The sequence below is a fragment of the Bacillus rossius genome, chromosome 14 (genome assembly GCF_032445375.1).
Source record: "Bacillus rossius redtenbacheri isolate Brsri chromosome 14, Brsri_v3, whole genome shotgun sequence".
Taxonomy (NCBI): Eukaryota; Metazoa; Arthropoda; class Insecta; order Phasmatodea; family Bacillidae; genus Bacillus; species Bacillus rossius.
In genome coordinates, this window is record NC_086341.1 from 46538523 (window position 1) to 46563191 (window position 24669).

Genomic DNA, 24669 nt, shown 5'->3' on the forward strand with positions numbered 1-24669 from the left:
CTAAATGGTATTTCAGTGCTACATGGTGTACTAAATGGTATTTCGGTGCTAGGTGGTGTACTAAATGGTATTTCGGTGCTACATGGTTTACTAAATGGTATTTCGGTGCTACATGGTGTACTAAATGGTATTTCAGTGCTACATGGTGTACTAAATGGTATTACGGTGCTACCTGGTTTACTAAATGGTATTACGGTGCTACATGGTGTACTAAATGGTATTTCGGTGCTACATGGTGTACTAAATGGTATTTCGGTGCTACATGGTGTACTAAATGGTATTTCGGTGCTACATGGTTTACTAAATGGTATTTCGGTGCTACATGGTGTACTAAATGGTATTTCGGTGCTACATGGTGTACTAAATGGTATTTCGGTGCTACATGGTGTACTAAATGGTATTTCGGTGCTACATGGTGTACTAAATGGTATTTCGGTGCTACATGGTGTACTAAATGGCATTTTGGCATTACATGGTGTACTAAATGGCATTTTGGCATTACATGGTGTACTAAATGGCATTTCGGTGCTACATGGTGTATTTAAAGGTATTTCGGTGCTACATGGTGTACTAAATGGTATTTCGGTGCTACATGGTGTACTAAATTGTATTTCGGTGCTACATGGTGTACTAAATGGTATTTCGGTGCTACATGGTGTACTAAATGGTATTTCGGTGCTACATGGTGTACTAAATGGCATTTTAGCATTACATGGTGTACTGACACTCCTGATGTTAACAAGCCTGGTGGTGTGAGTCTGGCAAACAGTGTTCGCCACATGCTCAGTACTTCAACCTAGGCGAGGCCAGATGATCCGAGTGCTACTGAACAGCAAAGAGACCTCGGGCGGGAGGGGGGGAGCGCAGACCTGAACAGAAGCTTCTCTATCTCCTCCATGACCACGCCCTTCATGTTGGGGTGAGCACGCAGCAGTTGGCCGAGGCAGTAGATCACCTTCGACACCGTCTTCGAGTTCGGGTCTCCCAGCTTGTTCACCAGGTGTCTCAGCAGCAGCTGGAAAAAGCACCAACAAATATACAACACTAACACGTGGCGATGACATATTAGGGTTTTATTTTTAGGCCAATGTCGTTTCTATAACAAGAGATTTTTTGACGTGATAACGTCTAATAAATCGATGAACGCCGGCTGCACGCACGAAAAAGTGTCCCACTACGGATGTGTCCTATTTGCTCATTGTACGCATGCGTGGCATCTCTCTTCATGCTCATTGTAGGGCCTACGCATGTGTGGCATCTCTCTTCCACTCGATTGGAACGACCATCGATTTGACTTTTTAATAATATTTTCGTTGTTTGAATTATTAATATTATGTAATTTAACGATCGTCTACCGATTTTCAGCACAATCGGTACAGTTATTTAAAAGTAATGTTGAATTTCCAAATACGTTTTGAACCAACAATGGTGTTTTACAGTTACACATAATAATTCAAATTACAACCGGGATCTTTTGCTTAATGTTTTAAAAAATATTGTAACACATTATAAATACCTTTGGTGTATTTGGGATGCGTATTTGTTATAAAAACGAAATAATATTATTCCCCTACCGTGAACAAAATTTTTATAAATATATATATAATATCTGAAACTATTACCTACATTTTTAACTATGGCTTCGTGGGCGTGCGGTCAGCGTCGCTAACTTTCAGTTCAAAGGTTGTCGGTAGGAATCCCGGCAGCTGCGAAATTTTTTTTGTACTTGTAAAAATAAATACGGCGCACGCAACATTTCAAAAGTAATAAATATATTTGAATTAATGAATGACAATAAAAGTAAATTTATTAATTAAATTGTACACTTCATTTCATTCCTTTGTATCCATTCAAAATAGTGATAATTCAATAAAAATTATTCAATTTTATTCATAAAAGTATGCAGAGGTAGATTTTATCATACAAAAGATAGAAAAATTTAAAAAAAAATTTTTCCTCAAAGAATATAATATTTTTAATGCCTAAATGGTTTGGTTGCAAAAACCTATTACGGCTCAGTCTCAGGCCGAATATATTTCCTTTTCTTCTGGATCAATAATTTCATCAATGTTTTGTTATGACGTAACGTTAAACTATCGTCCGTAAACCGACTTTACAGACAACCAATTTTTTTTTTTTTAACTTTTTACCATCTACGTTTATTAATAAAGATAGCACAATTTTCAAAAAAAATATGACAATTACTTGCTCAATGATACTTACTTCCACAAAACCAAGTAATTTTGATGGATGCATGATTATTTGTGTAACTACTGGGAACAATAAAAAATAAATCAACAAGTATCTGTACGCTTGTAAAATGTTCCAATGTAGTAACATAAAAATTAGTTACTAATAACAGCTGCAATACCCAAGAAAAGCAAAAATATTTTCAATTTTAGTACTAAATACATGGTAAATAATTTACATTAAATAAATTTAATATACAGTACACTCCCTATTTAACGCGGTTGTCGGGGGACATAACTTTTACCCGCGTTGTTGCATAACCGCGATGTTTCGATGTGACCAAGGTCAAAAGGCATAAAACACCGCCTGTGTTCTAATAGGTCGGCAAGCACGCACAGTATAGACGGCCCGCCTTTGTGCGGACTTTGCATCCGCAGTTTTCACTAAACGCGGGTGAAAAAAATAAAATTAATAAATTTTAAAGATAAATATTAAATGTTGAATTTTATTTTTTATTTTTCCGCACGCCGCGCACAGTTTGTCGCACGGCCTACGAGCGCGCCACACGCCGCCATACACATGTGCGGCACACAAGCTGCTGCCAGTCTCGTGGTGTCAGCCACAGTATCTGCTTCGTCTGAGTGTCCGTAACAAAGTAAGTGCAATGTGTGCGGTTACACACGATTCTGTGGTCAAAGTCTTCTAAATAGAAAGGCCATAGTAATACTTCAAACCGAATATGAATCGCAAAGTACCGAGTTTGATTGACAAAATAAAAATTCTAGATTTACGTACTTACAGATAGCGTGTCTTTTGCAGAAGTATGCAGCAGATACGTGAAAAACGATTCTAGCATTCGTACAATATAAAATAAAGAATCGTCTATCGTGTAAAGTGGTTAGTTAAACATTGTTATCCATGCTTACAGTAAATTATAAATGGTCACATGTGGGATACAAAAATTGCGCCAAAATAATTTTAGCGCAATCAGTGGCGCCGTATTAAAAAGTCTGTTAAACGTTGTCTTTACTTATTCCATCAAACGCTGTGTCAAGTTGCTGAGTGTGTGTGGCTCGGATCGGCAAGTGTTACATTCCCCAGCCTCTGGTTAAAGGTCGGGAGGCCGCTACACATAAACATTTCCGGGGCTTGTTTACTACCTCACGGCAAAAGTGGTACAGTATGGTTAACGTAAGTATTAGACCACTGGGAATTCCTCGGCAAAGATTAAAAATACGCTAGCTGATTTACTTTACTATTTAATGTTAAAACATTATACAAAAGTAAAAAGATGAACGTGTATAATACAACGAATAATATTACGTCTGTAGGTTCAAGTTGTAACAAAACATTTATATGTCTCCGCTTGTCAACACACGTGACCACGAGAAGTGTGCAGACGGAAATGAGTGAACTACTCAAGGTCACCAGACTTCCCCCCTTTCGGCTTAATCGCCCCTCTCATCTCTGGCGCTTATATTCCACTCCTCCCGTCTACCCGGGTGTCTTGGTCGCATATTCTCGGCTCGCCTCTCCCCTCCCAGCGCTTGCCGACAACCAAGCCTATCCAACATCAATCCCCAGCTGAGTCACGCTGGATAATGTCGCTGGACGATGGGCTTTATCAGGTCCCCTGTCCGATGCTTCATTTGTGGGTTAAAAAAAATGTTAAAAACTAGTGTTTTAGAAAATAACACTGGGCTGGATTGGACCATAATTTGAAAACCCTACAAGATAGAGGAATAATGTACGGAGATATCTTGTTTAGAATTTCACTGCGGACATTTTCTACGCCTAGGCTTTTTTCTGCCCGATGCTTAGTTTGTGAGTTACAACGCAAAATTATCCTAATCGGCTGTCAACCATTTATTCCATTATTATTACAGTAGAAACTCGTTAATCCGTGACGCGCTAATTCGGGAATCGGATAATCCGGGACGATTTAAAAGTGCAGAAAAAAAAAGAGAAGTAAAAATTGTCAGCGCTTAAAATTAACGTCACGCGGGCCGGCCGCCGGCAAACACTGCAAGCCTTCGCATGGGCCGCCAAACTCTGCAACGCTGTTTGTACCGACCCTTTGTGTCGTCCCCCTTTCAGCTGTCACATTTGTCACTCTTTAAACTTGAGGGGGATGTCCTGACTTCTGCTTCCCGTCTCCCTTTGTTTGTTTCCACCCGCCAACGCACGGCAGGCGCCTGGCGAGTGACGTGTCTGGCTGGCATTCGGCTGGACAGAATCAATGATAAAAGTCGATTCCCGCATGTAGCAAAAAAAATCATTTCATAACATTGCAAATCTGTCAGATACAATTATTTAACGACTCTTTGAGTGGGGTTATGACTGACTAGACGCATATATAACAGTCATTTTTCCCCAAATAAACAATATCTAAAACTTGGGTCGATGTTATACACAAGTCAAAGTTCAAAAATTATTTATAAAAAAAATTATCATCACTGCGTATTAGTAGGGGCCTGTTCTTTTCGCGATCGCGATTAAACGACGATAAACGCGAAATCACCGTAAAATACAGTTTTTGCGCGAAATCGCCACAACACAGCGTTTTTCCACGAAATTTATTATTAAAACGGGAAATCGCAATGTTTTTACGGGAAATTTAAATACTGGTTAAAAGACTTGTCTCGTCACTGGTAAACAAACACCGCAACATGGCCGCCACTGAACATTAATCATAAATGCACTAAAGCAAACAAAAGCTTACACACGCTCACGTTATAATGTTAAACCCATAAATATAATGTAAAAATAAGCAAAACTACGGCGTTTATTTTCCTTTCCGGCATAATGTTTGGATAGATAAGACAAACAGACGAAGTTTTAAAGTCCACGCACACCGGTCGGGGCACTGACGTCAGTTTGGAACAGCGACACCAAATAAATACAAAAGCAAGCAGATGATTGGGCGAACGGTGTTTGGAACAGCCTTACGTGAGTGGCCATACCACGTCAGCCGGGGGCGCTGGCATATAGTTGGAACTAGAGGTGTAAAAGTAACGAAAAAAAGTGTACCCGTATGTATTCGTTACTATAAAAATCAGTACTCGTTACTATCGTATCGTTACTCGTTACTTCTGATACCGCATAACATGCAACGAATCGAGTCGTATTGCGTACGCGTACGGTATGAAGTCGCGTAAATAATAATAAATAGAATATATACAATTAACAATATTTGATAATTAACCATTATTGTTAACCAAGAAACAATTAAATCTCATTAGAGCGGCTATATTATATTATCTCTTTTAAGATAATAAAAACACCGTTAAAATTCGCGATATTAAAAAACAAAAAGTACATATTTCTAATTTGTAAAAAATACTTTCTTACGTTGTTTCTGTTCCAATCTCAAACTTTGTCTACACACAAAATAACTTTAATAAACAGTAAAAAACTTGGACGACGAATTTCCAAATTATACTTTACTTAATAAACAAACATCGTTCTTTGTAACGTAAATTCATCGAAAATGTGCGCGCATGCGTGAAACATACGAAAAATGCGAGTAACAAAATACAGCCGTGTGTATTAACGTTTCGTTACTCGTATATAGACGGCGCACCCGTTACTCAGTAACGAATACATACGGTTTGCTACAGCTCTAGTTCACACGCTATGGCCGGAGGTTTTCCCCCCCCCTCGTTGCAGTAATAGTCGTTAATATTTAATTATATGTTGTTTATAACGACAAAATACACACAAGTAATACCAAATATATTTAGTTCGAAAAGTTAAACAACGCCGAAATAACAACGAATGAATTTGTGTTTCTTAAATATAACTTAACGCCGAAATACCACAATCAAGTACAGCACTTTCATTTGCTAGTTCTCTAGTTGTTGCTTAATTTTGTTACTGTTTCATTTCACAAATTTTTTAGTTAATTTGTACCCTTCTCTAAGTTAGGCAAGTTGTATGAAGGAAAATAATTTATACTGCTCAAGGAAAGCTGAATTTTTTTTTTATAGTTTATTCCGTATTACAAAACAAATTTTAGATTAGTTTGACCCCTTTGACATATGAGCCATTAACTTCTAATGATGTAAACATTTATATGAGTTAATGTTAATAACTTAGTTGTGTACTCAAATTTGATAAATATGAATTTATGATGTATGCTACATCATATAAATATTGAAAGCTGAAAAAAAAAAATGTTGGAATTAGAATTTGAAATATTTAATATTAAGTTAACTAGGTGAGTATCGAGTATCGAGAATCGAAGGATTTTTTAAGGAATCGATAATCGGGTATCGGAATCGAAAATATTGGAATTGTCCCATCCCTAATAAAAATAAAATCAAACTATAGGATAAGTTTTATTTATTTATTAAAAAAAAAAATAATAAAAAATGTTTTATCCATCTAAAACTTAAAGAAAGTTAACTACATTTAATCCAAACTTCTGGTGACCCGGACAGGGTCCGGTACCAACAAGCCTCTAATATTTGGACTCAAATGAAATTATTAGTATTACTAATGGCAATGTCCAATCTGAGTTCTAACTGAAAAACTGTAAATAATCAAGCAGTCGGAAGACAGACCAGCTATAGATTTGTAATTATAATTGAGAAAAGGTTAAGAATCAAGCACAATATAGAAGTAACATAGTACATAGTACACAGTGGTGGTTGTGGTTCTATGCCCCTGATAGTTCATTATGCCATTTTCACATGATGGTCTCACAAGTACAGTGTCTTATCGCACAATCGTCACACTCTTATTTTAGAGCTCCAAAATTTGGGGAATAAAATTCTCATATTAAGGCCCCCCCCCCCCCCCCCCCTTTTTGGTTCTGGTCCCTTAACAGCTTCAAATTAAAATTACTGGAGAGATAACAGAATAAAAAAAAAATGGCATACTGCAGTTTGAATCTGTCCTTTTATTTGAAATTTTACAGTTTTAGTGCTATTCTATAGGGTTATAATTTTTCAAAACTTTAGTATCATTAAAAAAATCAAGACAAAACACAAGCTTTAGTAATGACTTTCAATACGTCAATACTTGATGATCGTGAGATAAGACTAGGTGTTCGGGATATAGAACATGTATTGAATACTGGCAGAGTAGTCAAGCCGGGATAAAACGCTGTGTTTCACTTGAAGTGTGGAATATGGAACACTGGCAGAGCGATCAGGCCGGGATAAAAAACGCTGTGTTTCACTTGAAGTGTCGAATATGGAACACTGGCAGAGCGATCAGGCCGGGATAAAAAAACGCTGTGTTTCACTTGAAGTGTCGACTATGGAACACTGGCCGCGAGAGAGAGGGAGGAGGAGGTACCCACGGCCTCCTGCTCGGGACGGCCGCTCAGCAGCTTGTACATGGCCACGACGGCCTTCTCCCGGTTGGCGTCCACGGAGTCGCGGGCGGCGGCCGCCAGCGCCCCCACGAAGCCCAGGTACGAGGCCTTCAGCCGGTCCTCCAGGAGGTGGCGCAGCAGGCGGGCGGGGTCAGAGCCGTCCAGGGGGCACGCCTCGAAGGGGCGCAGCCTGCGGTCCGGCGGCAGCAGCTCCGTCAGGAACAGGTCCGTCAGCGCGTCTGCACGCAGCGGCGTTCGCACCACTCTCTCAGTTCCGACGTCAACACACGTGACAAGTGCCCACCCGGACACACGCACTGTGCGCAGAGCTTTATTTAATACACACACACATACAGGGGCGTAGCCAGGGGGCGGGTTTAGCGGTTCAAACTCCCCCCTTAGCACCAAATCTTTAATTAATTTCTTATTCATCACTCAAACAAATTTCATATTAAAATTAATAAATTTTTTTAACCATTACAATATTTAAATTTAAGTACAGAAAACTGCTAAAATAGCACTTTTTTTACACCTTAAAATCCAAATTTTCCCGGGGGAGAACCCCAGGACCCCCCCCCCCCGCTTTAATACGGGGGGGGGGGGGGGGGGAAATGCTTCTTAAAACCCCCCCCATACACAAATCCTGGCTACGCCACTGTGTATATACACACATACATACACGTGATTTGAAAACTACTCAAGATATCAACGTTGCATCTGTTTATTAAAAGCCTTAAAAAATTTGCTGAGGGCCGATAAGTAGTTAAGTAGTTTAGTTTCCGGATTAAGTTTTTAAAAAGTATTTTTAGAAGAGTTGAAATGTCTAAATGGCGTGTTGTCAGAGTAATTTTTAGGTATTAAATAACCGGTACAGATTCTTAAAAGCACTTAAGGGACTTGCATTACACCTATCTTCATTTCTTTGTCATATAATGTTACGGTCACAACTCAAATTTCATAGTTGTCCTATGCACGACGAGAAGACTGCGCACCAGTTCAGAGCATTGTGCTTAGAGGCAATAAGCGTGGTTTTGGTTTTAGCGTGAAAACTATTAAATAATGCCTTAGCTAGGCAAGATAATCAAATCTTTTAATTTTTTTTGGTATAAATTTTAAATTTAACTAGAAATCAAGCACCAGGTGCATTTTTTTTAATCATTAAAAAATTTACCATCCCTATAGTAAAAAAATATTCAACAAGAGTTTACAATAGTGTCGAAAGAAATAGCAAGGAAAAAAAAAAAAACCACAGCATCTGTGTTACTTAAAATGGGATTCCATAACACTCTTAGCATCTCCTCGACATCTGGGTCATTTCAGACTAGGGTTGACGAAGCGAGAATGGAACGTGGACGGAATTAACCGACGAGGGGAAACGGGAGTACCTCGCCTCACTGCAACGTCCGCCACATTTCCAACTTGCGAAAAACCTGGGCTTGACCCTGACGGGAATTCAACTTTGATCGCCTTGTGTGGGAGCCGAGTTATCTGACCTCTCGACCCCTTCCTTAGCTATAAAATGCTGGTCCTGCCACTAACAGACAACAAATTGTCGCAAAATTTTTTTTTTGATAATCTGACGAGGCCCGCCTAATAATTTGTGTTAGTGAGGCAGGACAGAAAGTACAAGGCTCGTTAGTGCTCCTAGCTTGGCGTCACTTCCTAGCTCAAGGCTCTGACTGGTGCGCAGTCTTCTCATCGTGCAGAGGGCAACTGAGATTTGAGTGGTAACCATTAAATTATATGCACGAGAAATCAAGATAAAGGTGTAATGAAAGTACCTTGGGTGCTTTCAAGAATTTGTACCTGGTAATTCACACCTAAATATTATTCTGAAAACATAATTTCAGCCTTTTGTATTGTTCTGAAAATAGAGTTAAAGACTACCTAGCCACACTCAGTGTACTCTTAAATTCGTTTTGTAAACAGGTATGCTACTCCAAGCAGTTTTTAAATCGCATGGCTTTTTCTGAAGCTCTGCAAACCATGTGTGTGCCCAGATAAGTGTACCACTTCACCTAAAAACACAAACAATTTTACACTTTTAATAAGAATTCCCAGTTCGTAAATCAAAATTTCTAAGTACCTTGAAAAACTTCTTATCACAGTTTTTCTGTAACTTTTATGTGAATTTTCATCAAGAATTTCTGATCAACGACCAATGAATAAGTACAGTTAGCTACACAAAATGAAACTGCAACTCAGTTCAGCAATCAGACAAAGCAGCATACGAGGTAAATTATGTTTACGTCACTTCTACTTTCATGATGCTGGATTGGAAATGTGTAAACCGAGTTTGTTTTTTATGAAATCAGTAAATTCACAGCTGCTTTCCCTCCTTTCCCAACCATTTTTTTTTATCAAGGCAGAGGAAAAGACACAATGCAGAGCTACTAAAAGTAATATAAACCAACATGAAAGGAAGTTATGGAAATAACACAGGTTACCCACTTAAGAAAATTTCCTGCATATTAAGTTTAACAAATAAAAGCACTTCAACTATAAACACAATTTTACAAAAGTCCAAATTCCTAAGTAACACTGTAATTTTACTATGTACTGAAATTCCTAAAGTGTCCTAAATTAAGTAGAAAAAAAATTCATGACTCATATAAGCGGTAACAAAGCATAAATAGGTAACCATAATAGTAAATCAAATAATTGGCGACTTGTCTGTTTCGACTTTCAGTCCTAGATTCCAATGGTTCTTGGAAATCCTGAAACTACACTGACAATCTGCCTTTTTACGACTGAGTGATCAGTAGGGACAAGATTTTATGGTTTTCTTTTATGGTAAAAAAATCCTTTTTAAATAGATTTAAGTGTTGTATTTATACATAAAAATATAGTATTATTCAACAAATATGTAACTAAAGTATATTTCTCATTACTTATTTCACCAAAACAGTCTCATTATGCACATGATGCACTTATACAATGAAATCATCAGAAATAAGCATTTATAGAACTGAACAACTCATAAAAATAAATCATTTATACTTTTATGTCTTTGAAAAATGTGCCAACATCGTTAAAAAATACCTGAAACATCAAACAATGTAATCTTCATTTTTTTTTAAATCCACATTGTTCATACATTCTGATACAAAATCCAAACATCAGTGTTACACATTATTGTGGTGCTGTTTCAGTTTTACTGCAAATCACCATATAATCTTGTCCCTGATTCAAAACAGTTTTTTGGACATACACCATTGCAGTTTTGCACTTGTTTGTCATGTAAAAATTTCAAAAATAAATAAAAATATGAAGATAAAAAATTCACAGAAAACAAGACAAATCAGCTGAACTCAAACGGAAACAACGATAAAACTAAACAAGTACTTGGACAGCACGTCGGCGACAGCACGGACAAAAAAGTTTAACAAACAAAAATCACATGGCACAAGAATTCCGTTTGTAGCTCCTTGATTTTCAGAATTTCTTCCATGACAAACAGTGCAAAAACTGCAATGACGTATGTCCAAAAAACTGTTTTAAATAGAAAATCATTTAAATAACGTACCGTATTTACTCGCATAATCGTCGCACCCATTGTTTGAGGAAATGAATTTGGTATTTAAGATTCTCCCCATAATTATTGCACCCTAATTTATTGACGGCGACTGAGGCGCGAATGGAACAGCTGTAAACACAATGGAACAGCCTGCTTTCACGTGGCGTGTGGCGCTTCTCATTGGTCCAACCTTGAGCGGCATGTCCTAATTGGCCGTGTGGGAGGAAGGAATGTGTGTGGAAGATAAGATGCCGTGATGCCATTGTTTTATCTCTGCGTTGGAGGGGAAAGTACCGGTAATTGCAGATTCTGAGAAAGTTCATTTTGTGAGAATATGGGTAAATACAATTTTTATACTGCAGCTTTCAAGTTGCGCGTAATCACATTTGCAGAAGAGCACGGAAATCAGGCCGCGGAAAGAGAAAACAAGTGAAAAACTTGTTCGTGACCGGTGAAAACAAAAAGACAACTTGAATAACACAAGTTCATCTAGGTGAGCTTTCTGAGGGCCTAAGCGTGGGAAGTTTCCTGAAGTGGATGCGCAAGTGACTGAGTACATTCGTCAGTTAAGGAACAACGCGTGCAGTGATCTTGTGCAAGGGTAGAGACGAAGCACGTGCGCGGGGCATACCGCACGCCCAGTTCAAGGCCAGTCGTGGGTGGGCGACGAGATTTATGCGACGTGAAAATTTTTCACTCCGGCGGAGGACATCCCTTTGCCAGAAGTTGCCGAAGGACTTTGACAACAAAGTGTTCGAGTTCCAGCGTTTCGTTCTGCGGATGCGGCAAACAAATGACTACCTCCTCTCGCAGATAGGTAATGCAGATCAGAAGCCGGTCTATTTTGAAATGCCGCAGAACACCACGGTCAATGAGAAGGGGCAGTCAAGTATAATTATACGCACTACTGGGAATGAGCAGATGCGTTGCACAGTAATGCTTGCAGTGACGGCCGACGGGCGGAAGTTCCCGCCTTACGTAATTTTCAAGCGGAAGACGTTGCCTAAGGGAATGAAGTTTCCTCCAGGCGTACATGTCCGTGCTCAAGAAAAGGGTTGGATGGACACTGAACTCGTTAAGGACTGGGTACTGGGTAAAGACTGTGTGGGAGCGACGGCCAGGGTGTCTCCTGAAACAAAAGGCCTTGTTGGTGTGGGACAGCTTTCGCGCTCATTTGGTTGAGGAAGTGAAGCGAAGTTTGCAAGAGTCGAGGACTAATATTGCTACCATCCCAGGTGGCCTGACATCGATGCTGCAACCCCTAGATGTCTCCGTGAACAAGCCGTTCAAGGGACATCTATGTCGCCTGTATGGGGAGTGGATGGCCAGTGGGACGCAAGAACTGACGAAAGGGAATAAGCTGAAGCGACCATCATTGCTCTTGGTTCGCGAGTGGATAACGCGAAGTTAAGGTCTCATCACTCGTGAGATTATCGTAAAGAGTTTTAAGAAGACTGGCATCTCGTGCGCGCAAGACGGTACGGAGGACGACACGATCTGGCGCCAGAACAGTGACGACAGCGGCGACGAAGATGACGTTGACGTCCCGGCAAATGAATCTGATGCATCAGAATCTAGTTCAGACAATGAATAGATAAACTTGGTGAGTGTTCAGACTGACTGTGTTTCAGAAATTTATTTTGTTTATTGATTTTTTTCGCAATTTTGTGTTTATACTATATTTTTATTTTGCCAAACTTCTTGTAACCAAAAGTTGTTTTGTTTATTTTGCGCGTATTGTAAATAATTATTAGGTATAGGTACCATGTACCTAGATATTAAAAAATTTTACTTAAATTTTTTTTTTAAATTTTTCCTAACATAATGGTCGCACCTCATTTTTTTTCTTCATAAAATTTTGTAAAATTGCTGCGACGATTATGAGAGAAATACGGTATCTTGTCGCTGGTCACCGGCAGGGAGGGGGTGTCGTACCGATGGCCAGGACGCACTCGCGCTTCTTGGCCACCCGCGCCATGGCGACCAGGCTCTCCAGCGACGACAGCCCGTGCAGCGGAGAGTCCTGCACCAGCAGCGTGAGGGCCGCCACTTTGTCCGAGGCCGTGCCCCGGGCCAGCACCGTGCGCATCCACTGGTGGTCCGAGCGCGTCTCGGCCAGGTCTGCCGACACACCACCTCTCTCTGACACGGCAACAGTGACCGCTTCTCCTACGTCTAACCAACGACGAAAACATATTCAGTGACACATGGTTAAACGACACACCACCTCTCTCGACACGGCAACAGTGACAGCTTCTCTTACATTTAACGAACGATGAAAACATACGGGTTTCCCGTGACACGTGATTAAAATCTCTAGGATTCCCAAGGGGCGGCCGCGGGATAACTTTCATCATTCCCACTTCACAGTTACACTATTGAAAACCCCCTCCCCCCTGGATCTACGCCCATGCTACCTATATATTGTTACACACGGCTCTCTATGCTTGTGTAACGTAGTATGTGTCTCCTTGGAAAAAAGTTTGGGAGACTGGTGGATCTTTTAGTTTCAAAAACATAAATAACAAATGCAATTTCTTCTATTATCTGCGCACCTATTTATTTAACTTTTATTATAGTTACTGGAAACGGAGCCAACAAAACATTGTAACAATAAACATGATAAAGGAGTTAGTTCTTCGACATACATAATTTGACTAATGCATTGTTCGTTAGTCATGACAATGGTGGCTAATGCACAAATTGGTTTAATATTGGTTCGTAGGGTCGACCCTTTGTAAAAATATATTACGATTAGACTTCCCCCATAGTTAACTATAGGAATAAACAATTAACAATAGGAATAAACAGTTAACGATAAGAATAAATAATTAACGACAAGAATAAACAATCCCAGGATTATAAAAATGTTAATGTTAAAATGTTAATTATCTTTTATATCATTATTTGTTTAATATTTGTTTAATATTTGTTGCATGCCTACCTACAGCTTATGGCCTTGGGTGGTAGGCACGATACAAACAACACATATACATACAGACAGAACAAAACAATACAAAATACAAGACAACAAAACAAAACAAAATGATACACACAACATGCAACATTTAATAATTAGTAAATAATTTATTTGTAAATTTTATAATGTAGAAAATAAGAATAACACAAAAAAAAAAAAACTAACTTGAAACAATATGATTATTCACCACAAGAGAAAAAAAAAAAATTAAGTTAGGAATAGTTGTATTTTTTTAAATTTAATTTTGCTATCAAATTCAGGAAATAACCTTGCATATTTATTGTAATTTTTAGTTATTCTGTTTAATAGATCATTAGTTTTATTTAACGTACAAATTAAAGATTGATTACGACTATTGAAAGTAGGTATTCTAATTCCAGTGTTGTGAAGAAAATAGTTACAATTAATTGTATTTATGTAACAATTGTGTACAAATAATGCATCTAATACTTCTCTTCTTAATGGTAAGGAACCAAGAAGGGAGTGTAAATCTACATTTAGATTAATGTTACTTTTTAGGTTTATAATTTTGATCAGTTTGAATTGTATTTTATCCAATTTGTCACTATCAGATTTATTAATGTTATTCCAAATCAAAGAACCATATTCAAATTTAGATCTCACCAAGGATATATAAAGACTAAGTGTTGAATCTAAATTAGATGCATTAAATGTGATATATTTAATCAACGCTAACATTTTATTAGCATTTGATCTAAGTGTTTCAATATGATTGTGAAAGAATAATTTTGAATCTAGCAAAATACCTAAGTCTCTGACACAGTTTGATTTTGCAATAGTACGATTGTCTAGTTTATATTCAAATACAATAGGATGATATTTTCTTGAGAAGGTTATTGTGGTGGTTTTACTGTAGTTAAGTTTAACGAGATTAGTCTTACACCATGCAACAACAGAAGAAATGTCATGTTGAAGTAAGTGACAGTTATTTAATGAAGTAATTTTTCTATATATTTTTAGGTCATCTGCAAATAACAGACCAACAGAATAATTTAGTGCTTTGGTTATATCATCAATAAAAATGTTGAAAAGAAGGGGAGAAAGGGTACCACCTTGAGGTACTCCAGAGTTTGCCATATGTAAATCAGATTTAGTTTTATTAATAGAAACAAAGTATTTCCTATCTTTTAAATAGCTGCCAAACCATTTGATATATTTGTCGCTCAATACCATAATGGATAATTTGCTAAGTAATATCTGATGGTTTACTGTATCAAAAGCCTTTGCTAAATCAAAATAGCAAGCATCCACTTGGCCTCGGGTTATCACTTCAGAATAAATTGGATTTATGAAAGTTATCAGATTGGTAGTAGTAGATTTGCCAATTCTGAAACCATGTTGACAATCAGATAGTTTATTTTTGAGATTGAAATCAAGGTCCTTATTTTATCAAAAACTTTAGCAAATCCATTTAAAAGCGAAATAGGCCTATAATTTGTGACATTAAATTTACTACCTTTTTTATGTATAGGAATGACCTTGGCAGTTTTCCATATATTGGGGTAGATGCTGTTTTTAATACTGCTATTGAATATAAACTGAAGGATAGGAACAAGAACCAGAGAGCATCCTTTTATTATGAAATTAGGAATACCATCTGGACCTGTTGACATAGTAGATTTCAAGGATTTGATCCCCCAAAGTACAAGACTCTCAGTAATAGTGGACATAGGAATGGAGCAAGCAGTATTATCAGATATCAAAGGAGTGCTGTTATTGGCTGGAGTTACATATACGCTAGAAAAATAGTTCGCAAAACTGTTTGCAATACAAAATGTGTCATTAGTGACAGTATCATTGACCTTGAGAGAGAATGGCTGATTGTATCCTACTTTCATGATTTTTATGTAACGCCAAAAATTTTTTGGATTTTGTTTGATTTTGTTGTTTAGAGTTTGTAACCAAAAGTTTTTGTCTCTTGAAATGAGATATTTAGCCTCTTTACATTTCTGTGAAAATAGAGCATAGTAATAAGGATTCATGTTTCTTTTGTATAATTTATGGAAATGTTTTTTTTGTTTTAGTGTTCGTATAAGTTGCTTTGAGAACCAATGCGGATAACTATAAGTAGTTTTCACAGTGACAGGAATGTAACTCATAATATATTGATTAACTGTAGTAGTTAGAATGTCTACCATAATATTCACGTCAGTAGTGTTATATAATATAGACCAATCATGATTTTTAATAGCATTATACAAACTTAAGTAGTCTCCTTTTTTATAATTTATAAAGGTTGTAGATGTATTTTCTTTTCTGATTGTTAGACTTATTTCAATATTAACAATAAGAGCCGGATGGAATGTGTCTTCTTTAATTAATGACTCTAAGGCTTTACTAACCACACAATGCTGTAAATTAGAAAAACATAGGTCCAAGAGGTGGATAGGAGGCTGAGTGTCGTTACACTGGGACAAACCCAAACCTGAGATAAAGTGGAACACAGCTTGACTTTGGATGTCATACCAACAGGATTTACGTTTTTTGAATGTAAGTAAGACCAGTCAACACCAGGCACATTAAAGTCACCAAGAATAAGGATATTATCTTGGCATGTTGCAAACTTTTCTTCGAGCTCTTCAAAGTAGGCACCATACACTGCAGGTGATGTATCCGGTGGAATATAAATATTACCAAGCACTAGGGTATTTGTTTGAGAGGTTTTAACTTTAATCCATACAGCTTCAATTCCTGTATGATCAAAAACATGGGTTGGGTAAGCATATTTAAATTTATTTTTGTTGATAGCAATTAATACCCCACCTCCCCTTTCCTTCATTGTTAAGGCTGGATCTCTATCTGTTCTAAAGATGAGGTATTTATCATCAAAGTAATGCGAGTTAATGCTATTATTGTTAAACCAAGTTTCAGTAAGACAAATTATATCAAAATCATTAGCTGCTAAATTATCGTAAAACTCAATTGATTTTGATCTTAGACCTCTCACATTTTGATAATAAATGTCACACACGCACGCACACGGACTAGCCAGAAGAGAAAGGGCCAGGCGCTCCTCCAGACGCTGATGTGGAACATGATGATAAGGGCGCCTCGTTTACTTCTGACGACGTAGCAGATGACTGCGTTTTTGTGGGGTTTGTGTTATCGGTAACGATAGATGCTTGACTTTTGGCTTGATCATACCCAAATATTTGTTCATTGTGGAGTCTACCCCGAAATTCCGTAATTAAGCATCCCGAAGGCCAAAACACAGTATTATTAAGTCTATCATAGTCCTTCTCGTGAACAGCCACAAGGAAAGATGCGTATGTATTGTATTTAGTCTTGAGCTTGGCTACGCGAAGGTAGGAGATATCAAGTTCACCTTTAATATATGCTGTGACTTCACTTTCAGTAACTGAGGGGTCGAATCTAGAGACAAACAGGGCTTTAGATTTAAACTGCCTAGGGTTCGTTACGGTTTTCAAAGTGGATGTGGTTCTAACACCAATTTGCATTTCACGTTTTTTCTCGGAATGCTGCGCCGTTTTTGTTAAATTATTTTTTGATTTTTGGCGATACCTTACTTCAGTAAATCCTTCTTCATCTTGCTGTGTTTTTGTTAATTCATTTGCTTTATTTAATACTGAATTGATCTGAGCTGACGGACTATGGACTGGGTGATTTTGTACACTCCTGGCATTCTGTTTCCGCTGCGGTGACGGTAACCGGCTATTGTTCACTGACCTACTTACCGCTCCCTGTTGTGTAACACAGCTGTAGGTCGCCTTGCCTGGAGATGCATTAACAGGATTAATGTCATGTTTCTGCTGCGTTACCGCAGCATTAGTGAGCTGCGATAATTCACTTCTTGTGTCAGTCAATAATGTTTTTAAAATACAATTTTCATTTCTCACTTCTTCTTCTTATATCACTAAATCAGGGGTGGCTACGACTGCATGATTACATTGTAAGTTTGTGAAGCAGTTTTTTTCCCCTTAAATTAATTGCTGTGCCATGTTGATTGGACATCCAAAACATTGCCTAAAACTCAGTGTTTGTATTGTGGAAGCAGTTTGAAATGACTTTTTTAAAATGAAAGTGATTATTTTTTAACGACGGAGATTCTAATTCATACTTGCTAACCATCATCTGACTTTATCAAGCACCATTTAAACAATGTTTTGGGTGGGAACAATATGGCGAAGGCGAGGGTAAAACGAGACCAACTACGTAACAGCATGCCATTTCCTGTCTATTCCTAACTCCACGACTAAAATATTGTAATTCTGACAGGGAGACATGCAGCATTTTCATAATCAAAAACATCATTTGTTTTGAGCATGAGGAGGTCAGATTTACCGAGAAAAAAAATAATTAAATCCAGCACGTGTGTGTGCTTAAAAATTAAATAAATATAAAACAAAGAAATAACCCCCCCCCCCCCCCCCAAATATTTGGTCCACACAATTTGATTAAAGTTCATGATTGGATTTGCATTTCAGTGCTCTAAGGCTTAATACATTGTTTTGTTTCAGAAACATTGTAGGACTCTGCCTTCCTTAACTTTTAAGAGAATATTTTGGGAAGAATAAATATTATGTTTTATAATTCAGGTGGATCAGCTTATTAGTTAAAGGTCACAGTGACCAATTTTTAAACTTGCATTTTGTCCATATGAATATTCTTGTAAGATTCAGTTAATTATTTAACCAGAAGAGCCTTTCCAATATGTTTTTAACCGAGTGGCTTGGCTTCTGGGTTGTAGCCGCGTCCTTGGCGAATAATTCACCGAAACATCGGTGAATTATTCACCAAGGACACGGCTACAACCCAGAAGCCAAGCCTCTTCAGACAATGGCCGTAGAAGCCTGCGAACATTATTTATGTTTTGAATGTTTTCACGTGGTTGGCCAGGTAGATATTTATGTGAATATGATTTTCAGTAGATAAGTGCACATAAAAAGTTTTTTTTTTTATGAATACTACGATTTTACATGTGTGTTTCATTGTGTGTCAGTGACATTTCTAGAACATAAGACAGTGAGTTCGGCGAGAAAAAGAAAGTAAGAGGCGTAAAGCCTTGGCGCTGAAATGCTAGATATCGCACCCTGCGTAAGAGAAAGAAAGAGACATAGACAGAACTGGGGAACGGTTGCTGAATGAGGAATCACTGAACAGTAGTTGAAAGAATAAGTTTTGTAGCCAATAGGACTGTGTTTTTACTGAGGAAGTCCCCAGCTATGTACAGTCAAACCTCATTAATACGAATCCGCTTAGTACGAAATTCCCGTTTATGCGAAGTACTTTCACAGTCCCGGAAAATAAAGTATGATTTCCTATGTTATTCAGTACTTTTAATACGAAATACGGTTAATATGAATTATGAAGTTGTTTTGATCCCTCAAGTAGCTGTTAACGTGTATAAGTTAAGTAAACGTTTAATACGAATTTCACCACCGAAGTCTAAAGTAAATAGTCTTCATAAGGCTGGGTTCACAATTAAAAAAATTTAGCGAGTGCATAGCAAGCCATGCACACGACCTGTGCACACGACTTGTGCGAACTGCGAAATCGGTTCACAATTGAATTATTACTGTTAATTTCAGCCAATGAAATTTCGCGAACTATGCGACATCTGTTTGCAGTGTTAGTAAATAAACATATTAACTTTCAAAATAACGATAATACTATTATTATCTCGACGTTTTCTTACCACAATATGGTTAATAAATATAAACATATTTCTAGTCCCGCCAAAAAACCACCCTGCTCTTCTCTCATTGGCTGTTGTGCCATGCGTACGTGACCAAAATAAAATATATTCATTTCACTCCTATGCACACGACCTTGCTCCCATGCACACGACCAACTTTCTGCTATTGTGAATCGTTAGGTTAGGAAACATGGCGTTCATATCCTATGCACATGACCTACTGTTACTGTTACTGTTATTTTTTCAATTGTGAACCCAGCCTAAGCGTCATGTAAACAAACGTTTCTCCAAAGATACATGTATGTATCCTACAGCGCAAAATGGTCGAAAAACAAGATTGAAAAGTTCAACTCTAGTGGCGATGTTAGTAATTAAACTAGAAAAGATGCCATGCTGTAAACGGAAAACGTAAAGGAAAGAACTCTATACCTTATTAATATTAGTCGACGGAAGTGTACATACGTAGAAGTTTAAACATTCTATGGAAAAAAGTTCTTATATTTTCCATTGTTCACGCACGTGTATCTTAACCTCAATTTTGAGTGTTAGTTGTTTTGTAATATGACTGCGAAACGTAAACGCAACGAACTTACATTGCAAGTTAAAGTTAAAATTATTGAAGAAGTAGTCAATGGAGAGAGAATGAAAACTGAAATTGCAAGAGAATTTAACATCCCGCAATCATTGTTGTCAATAATACTAAAAAATCGTGAAAAGATTGAATCGGCTTTTGCGAGTTCGTGCAGATTATCAACAAGAAAAAGAATGCGAGGCCCAAAACATCAAGAAATAGAAGCTACCTTGTTGCAGTGGTTTTAAGAAATGTGTGCAGCAAACTTGCCAATTTCTGGACCTATGATTCAGAAGGCAGACTACCTAGCATTGAGGTTAGGAATTTCAGACTTCAAGTTCAGCAATTGTTGGCTACAACGGTTTAAGGATCGCAACAATCTTGTTGGCAAAACTATGTGTAGGGAGTCGGCAGCAGTAGATACGACCAAAGTTAAAAGTGGTAAACAATACCTATAAGAAAAAGATAGTGCAAACCAGAATTGATGTTTTTAAACCAAATGTTTGAATAGAAAATGTGTCATGAATGCAAGTTTATTGAAGTTTGTATTATGATTTATTGTGTTTGTTTTCTTCAGTGTTTACATATTGTCATGCATGTAGTGAAGCCAGCTTATACTACCAATGGTGTGTATAATTTTCTTTATAATTGTAAATAGAGGCATTTAAAGTTCAATCAATTTTTTTTGTCATGATATCCCAATAGTTTGGTTAAAACAAACCCTCGTTATTACAAAGTGCTAAAATTATGGTCCCTTCAGGTTTGTAATAATGAGGTTTGACTGTAATTCTTGAAAGACTTTTGTATGTTTCTTGTACAGTGTTTTGTCTCGTCAGTTTGCAGGCTGGACTGAGATTTAGTGGCATCTCGGTGGCTCAGCAATATCTATTTATGGTCGTGAGACGAATTAAATTTAAAAGATTCAGTTAGACTCTTTTACTTAAATGCAAAGAGTGACAGTCTTCGAATTATTACGTCAACTATTAACAGGATTTCACACCCCATGGAGAGGCTCTGCAAGGATCAAACGTCATCGCAGCCGGGAACGACTGTGACTTGTTGCGACATGCAAATGGTTCAGTTATCGCTGACAAGCCCCATCCGTGGTGAATTTTTTCAAACCATCGGTGACCACCTGCAATCATGGAATGATAAGCAAACAAAAAGGTTTAACTTACGATGTTCATGCTTCGTGACTTCATCAGCAAGTAGTTTCTTTGCCTCCGCTCTGAGCCTTTCGATCTCCTCTAGCGACAAGGACACCGCTTCCGAAGGTTCATCCACAAACTGGGGGGCACACACAGTCCATTCCGGTTTAGTTGAACACTTTTTGAAATTAATCTCTTAAAAAAAAAAATCAAAGAAATAAAAAAAAATGCATTTATTTTGTTCCTGCCATTTTTCTTACAGCGTATCATTCTGTAAAAATGCCTTGTAATGTGTTCAGTAAATTAATACTAGTTTACTGTATCAACTGTTAATTAGTTTAAGTTATGTGCATTAAAAATACTGTAAAATCGCATGAACCGTTGGTTAGATTATTTACTTTTAAAATAGGTAACTCCTAACCAAACATTAGACTATTTTACAGTAGGTATTTTAAATGTAGCTTCGATAACTGCACTAACAATTAAAATAGACTAATTGTCGTATAGTAAAGCAATTCCCTTTTAGAAAATGATAAGAAAAAATGACAGGAAATACAAATTTGCAATTGAATTTTTTTTTTATAGAAGTGACCATCTCCTTGCTAATTACCAAAGCCAAAAACTTCAACCACATGTAATTCAGTGCAACACAGCAGGCTTTATATCTGTTATGGAAAGAAGTTGCTATTATTATTATTATTTTTTTTTGCTAGCACAACTTGGTTTATCAAGAAAGAAATACATTATCAGCAGACAGTTGCTTGTGTTTATAGAGATTTTCACTACTATTTCCGACTAATATTTAATTTCCATTTCTATGCACTCAGTTTGATCAATCGTCAACAATAAATACATACAAAAAATATGAATAGCAATTAGCTGCTGATTCAACTATAGACTCCCATCACATTACCCTAAAAGGATCACCACAGACCCATCAAGCCTCACGGATGTACGGGAGGGTGAAAGGACTAATCCTTCCACGAAAGGTCGCACTTACGATTCAATATGGATCCTTGCAACCACATATTCCGAAGGCCAACTAAAATGGCTAACATCCCTTAAGATGCACTTTTCAAGGTACCTCTAGACTAAAGGGTTATCTAAAATGGTATTCAGAAATAGCACGTAGGCAAATATATTACTTGATCGTATAGTAATAAAGAATTTATTCTGACAATAATTAACAGGCAACTGTGGGAAACAATAAAATCTTATCACTGATTACGGGTCTTCCAAAAATGGATTAAGTTAAAAAATACTTACCTCTTCATACCATTTCTTTTTTGCAGAAAACTCAGCGTTGGTTTCATCCTGTGGCTGCAAATAAAGTTGCTCATTTGTTTCATCATCATCATCAACATCATCTATTATCTGAGAGAGATCATCTTCATCCTTAACAAATCCTTTCTGCTGTTTCTTCTGTAACTTCACCATTTCTGCTGTGATTTTTGAAATTGATAGTTATATATCTAATAAAAAAAATAAAAATTAATCAAGCTAAACATTTTAAAAATGCACACAAAATTAACTCACTTAATTTAAACAACATAAGAACATTAATAAGTTTCTTGGGGTTTACAGTGGTAAAGGTATTATGTTATTAAACCATCTAGTGAGTCATTCCATGTGAAATCACCAAGGTGTGGTTGCTTGACAATTTTAGAAAATTTTAATATTTTTACCCAATAAAGTCTCATCAGTAAATAGCTCAAAACAATTTTTTATTTATTTTTTATCTGCCATCATGTGATTTTACAGTATTTTGAATCAGGGCTCGATTATCTTTGCTACTGCGTGCAAAAATAAGGCCTCGTAGAGGTTTTGTTAAAAGTTTATTGTTGGCCTTGACTAAAAGATAGAAGTTTCTTGTCTTTACTGATAAGAAGAGAACATTATAGGCTTACATAAAATGTATAAAAATATATTAAATACATTAGGAAAACATAAGAAAAATTACCTTAAAATATACCAAAATATTGAACATTTTCAGCAATTTTCATGACCTTTTAAGGTGACTTGGGGTAGGAACCAAAAGACCAAATTTTCCGTGTAATAACTACGGCTAGAGTACTTTCCAGCTGTGTTGAGTTAAAGTAATGGTTTCAAGCCCTTCCTGCTTTTTTTAGCATCAAAATTTCAAAATTTTCAAATTTTGTTAATTTCAAGGTCAAATATCTTAAAAGGGGGACCGGATAAAATTTTTCTGTTTATGCCAAAAAATACATTTATTAGTAATTATCAAAATGTGCAAGTTTCATTTTGTGGTTTAAACTGGTTTAAAAGTTAAAGTTATTTGAAACATGTGTTAAATTGCTATACACGTAAGAACGGTACGTATAATTCAACAGTTGTTCATGTTTTCATATTATTTTAAAAAAATGTCTGTCATTAAAATTAAATTACATTTTTAACATAATATGTACAAAAAGGCTTAGTTAATAAACTCACAATAACATTCTTTACACAGTTTGAAATTCACTTGGTACAGTTGTGATGCCGAAGTTTTATTTGTGAAAGTGGGCTTCTAGTTTCAATGAGAGATCAGTATTTTTCTCTTCTGTAATATTAAATGTTCTTCCTGTCATAGTTGTTAACTCTGTAGGTCGGAGGACATCCAAAACATTTTTCATCTCCACCCATGAAACTTCATCGCTTGTTAAACTGAAGCTTGTTGATGGACCACCTGGTTTGTAGAATAGGTACCACCTTGACATCATTTTTTTCCTTTGAAACCTCACAAACTTACCAATGTACCATCTGTTGTCAAAACACACACAATATTGTCCTTCACTGATATGACACTGACATGAAAAACTACAGGAGTTCCAGCAATAGTATATTCTTTAGGGTTTCTGACGAATGATGCTGAAATGGTGCCGACTTGTATTGTTGACCTATCCTTTGGTTCATAACAATGATGGTTTCTAGTACTTACAATTCTTTTAGCTTCATCAAACCGACTTTTTAAACGAAGCTGTACCTTTCGAACTTCACTTTCCTCTACAAAGACAAAATCAATTCCTTGGTAAATATGTAGTTGAGCGGTATTTCCGAAAAAAATGTTAAAAATCTGAAAATACTTTTATTGTACGCTCTTCAACTTCCTCTTTTCATTAAAAGTGGTGGATATAAGAAATTCCAAATACTTTAGAAGATATCGAATTTTTAAATTTCATCATATGTAGTTCAGCGGTATTTACGAAAAAAAATGTTAAAAATCCGAAAATACCTTTATTATATGCTCTTCAACATCTTCTTTT

General features: G+C 36.9%; 1 protein-coding gene across 2 annotated transcripts in view; it reads right to left on the minus strand.

Annotated features, from left to right (window-relative positions):
* Positions 1-24669, minus strand: part of LOC134538861 (CCAAT/enhancer-binding protein zeta) — a 59210-nt gene that overhangs the window by 32708 nt on the left and 1833 nt on the right. For both annotated transcript variants that reach the window (XM_063380428.1, XM_063380429.1), the window contains exons 2-6: positions 22673-22878; positions 21437-21545; positions 12966-13151; positions 7499-7752; positions 870-1015 (exon numbers count right to left, since the gene is read on the minus strand). In XM_063380428.1, coding sequence (XP_063236498.1) covers positions 870-1015; positions 7499-7752; positions 12966-13151; positions 21437-21545; positions 22673-22843 — 866 coding nt within the window. In that variant the 5' untranslated portion in view covers positions 22844-22878. The remainder of the gene's footprint in view (positions 1-869; positions 1016-7498; positions 7753-12965; positions 13152-21436; positions 21546-22672; positions 22879-24669) is intronic.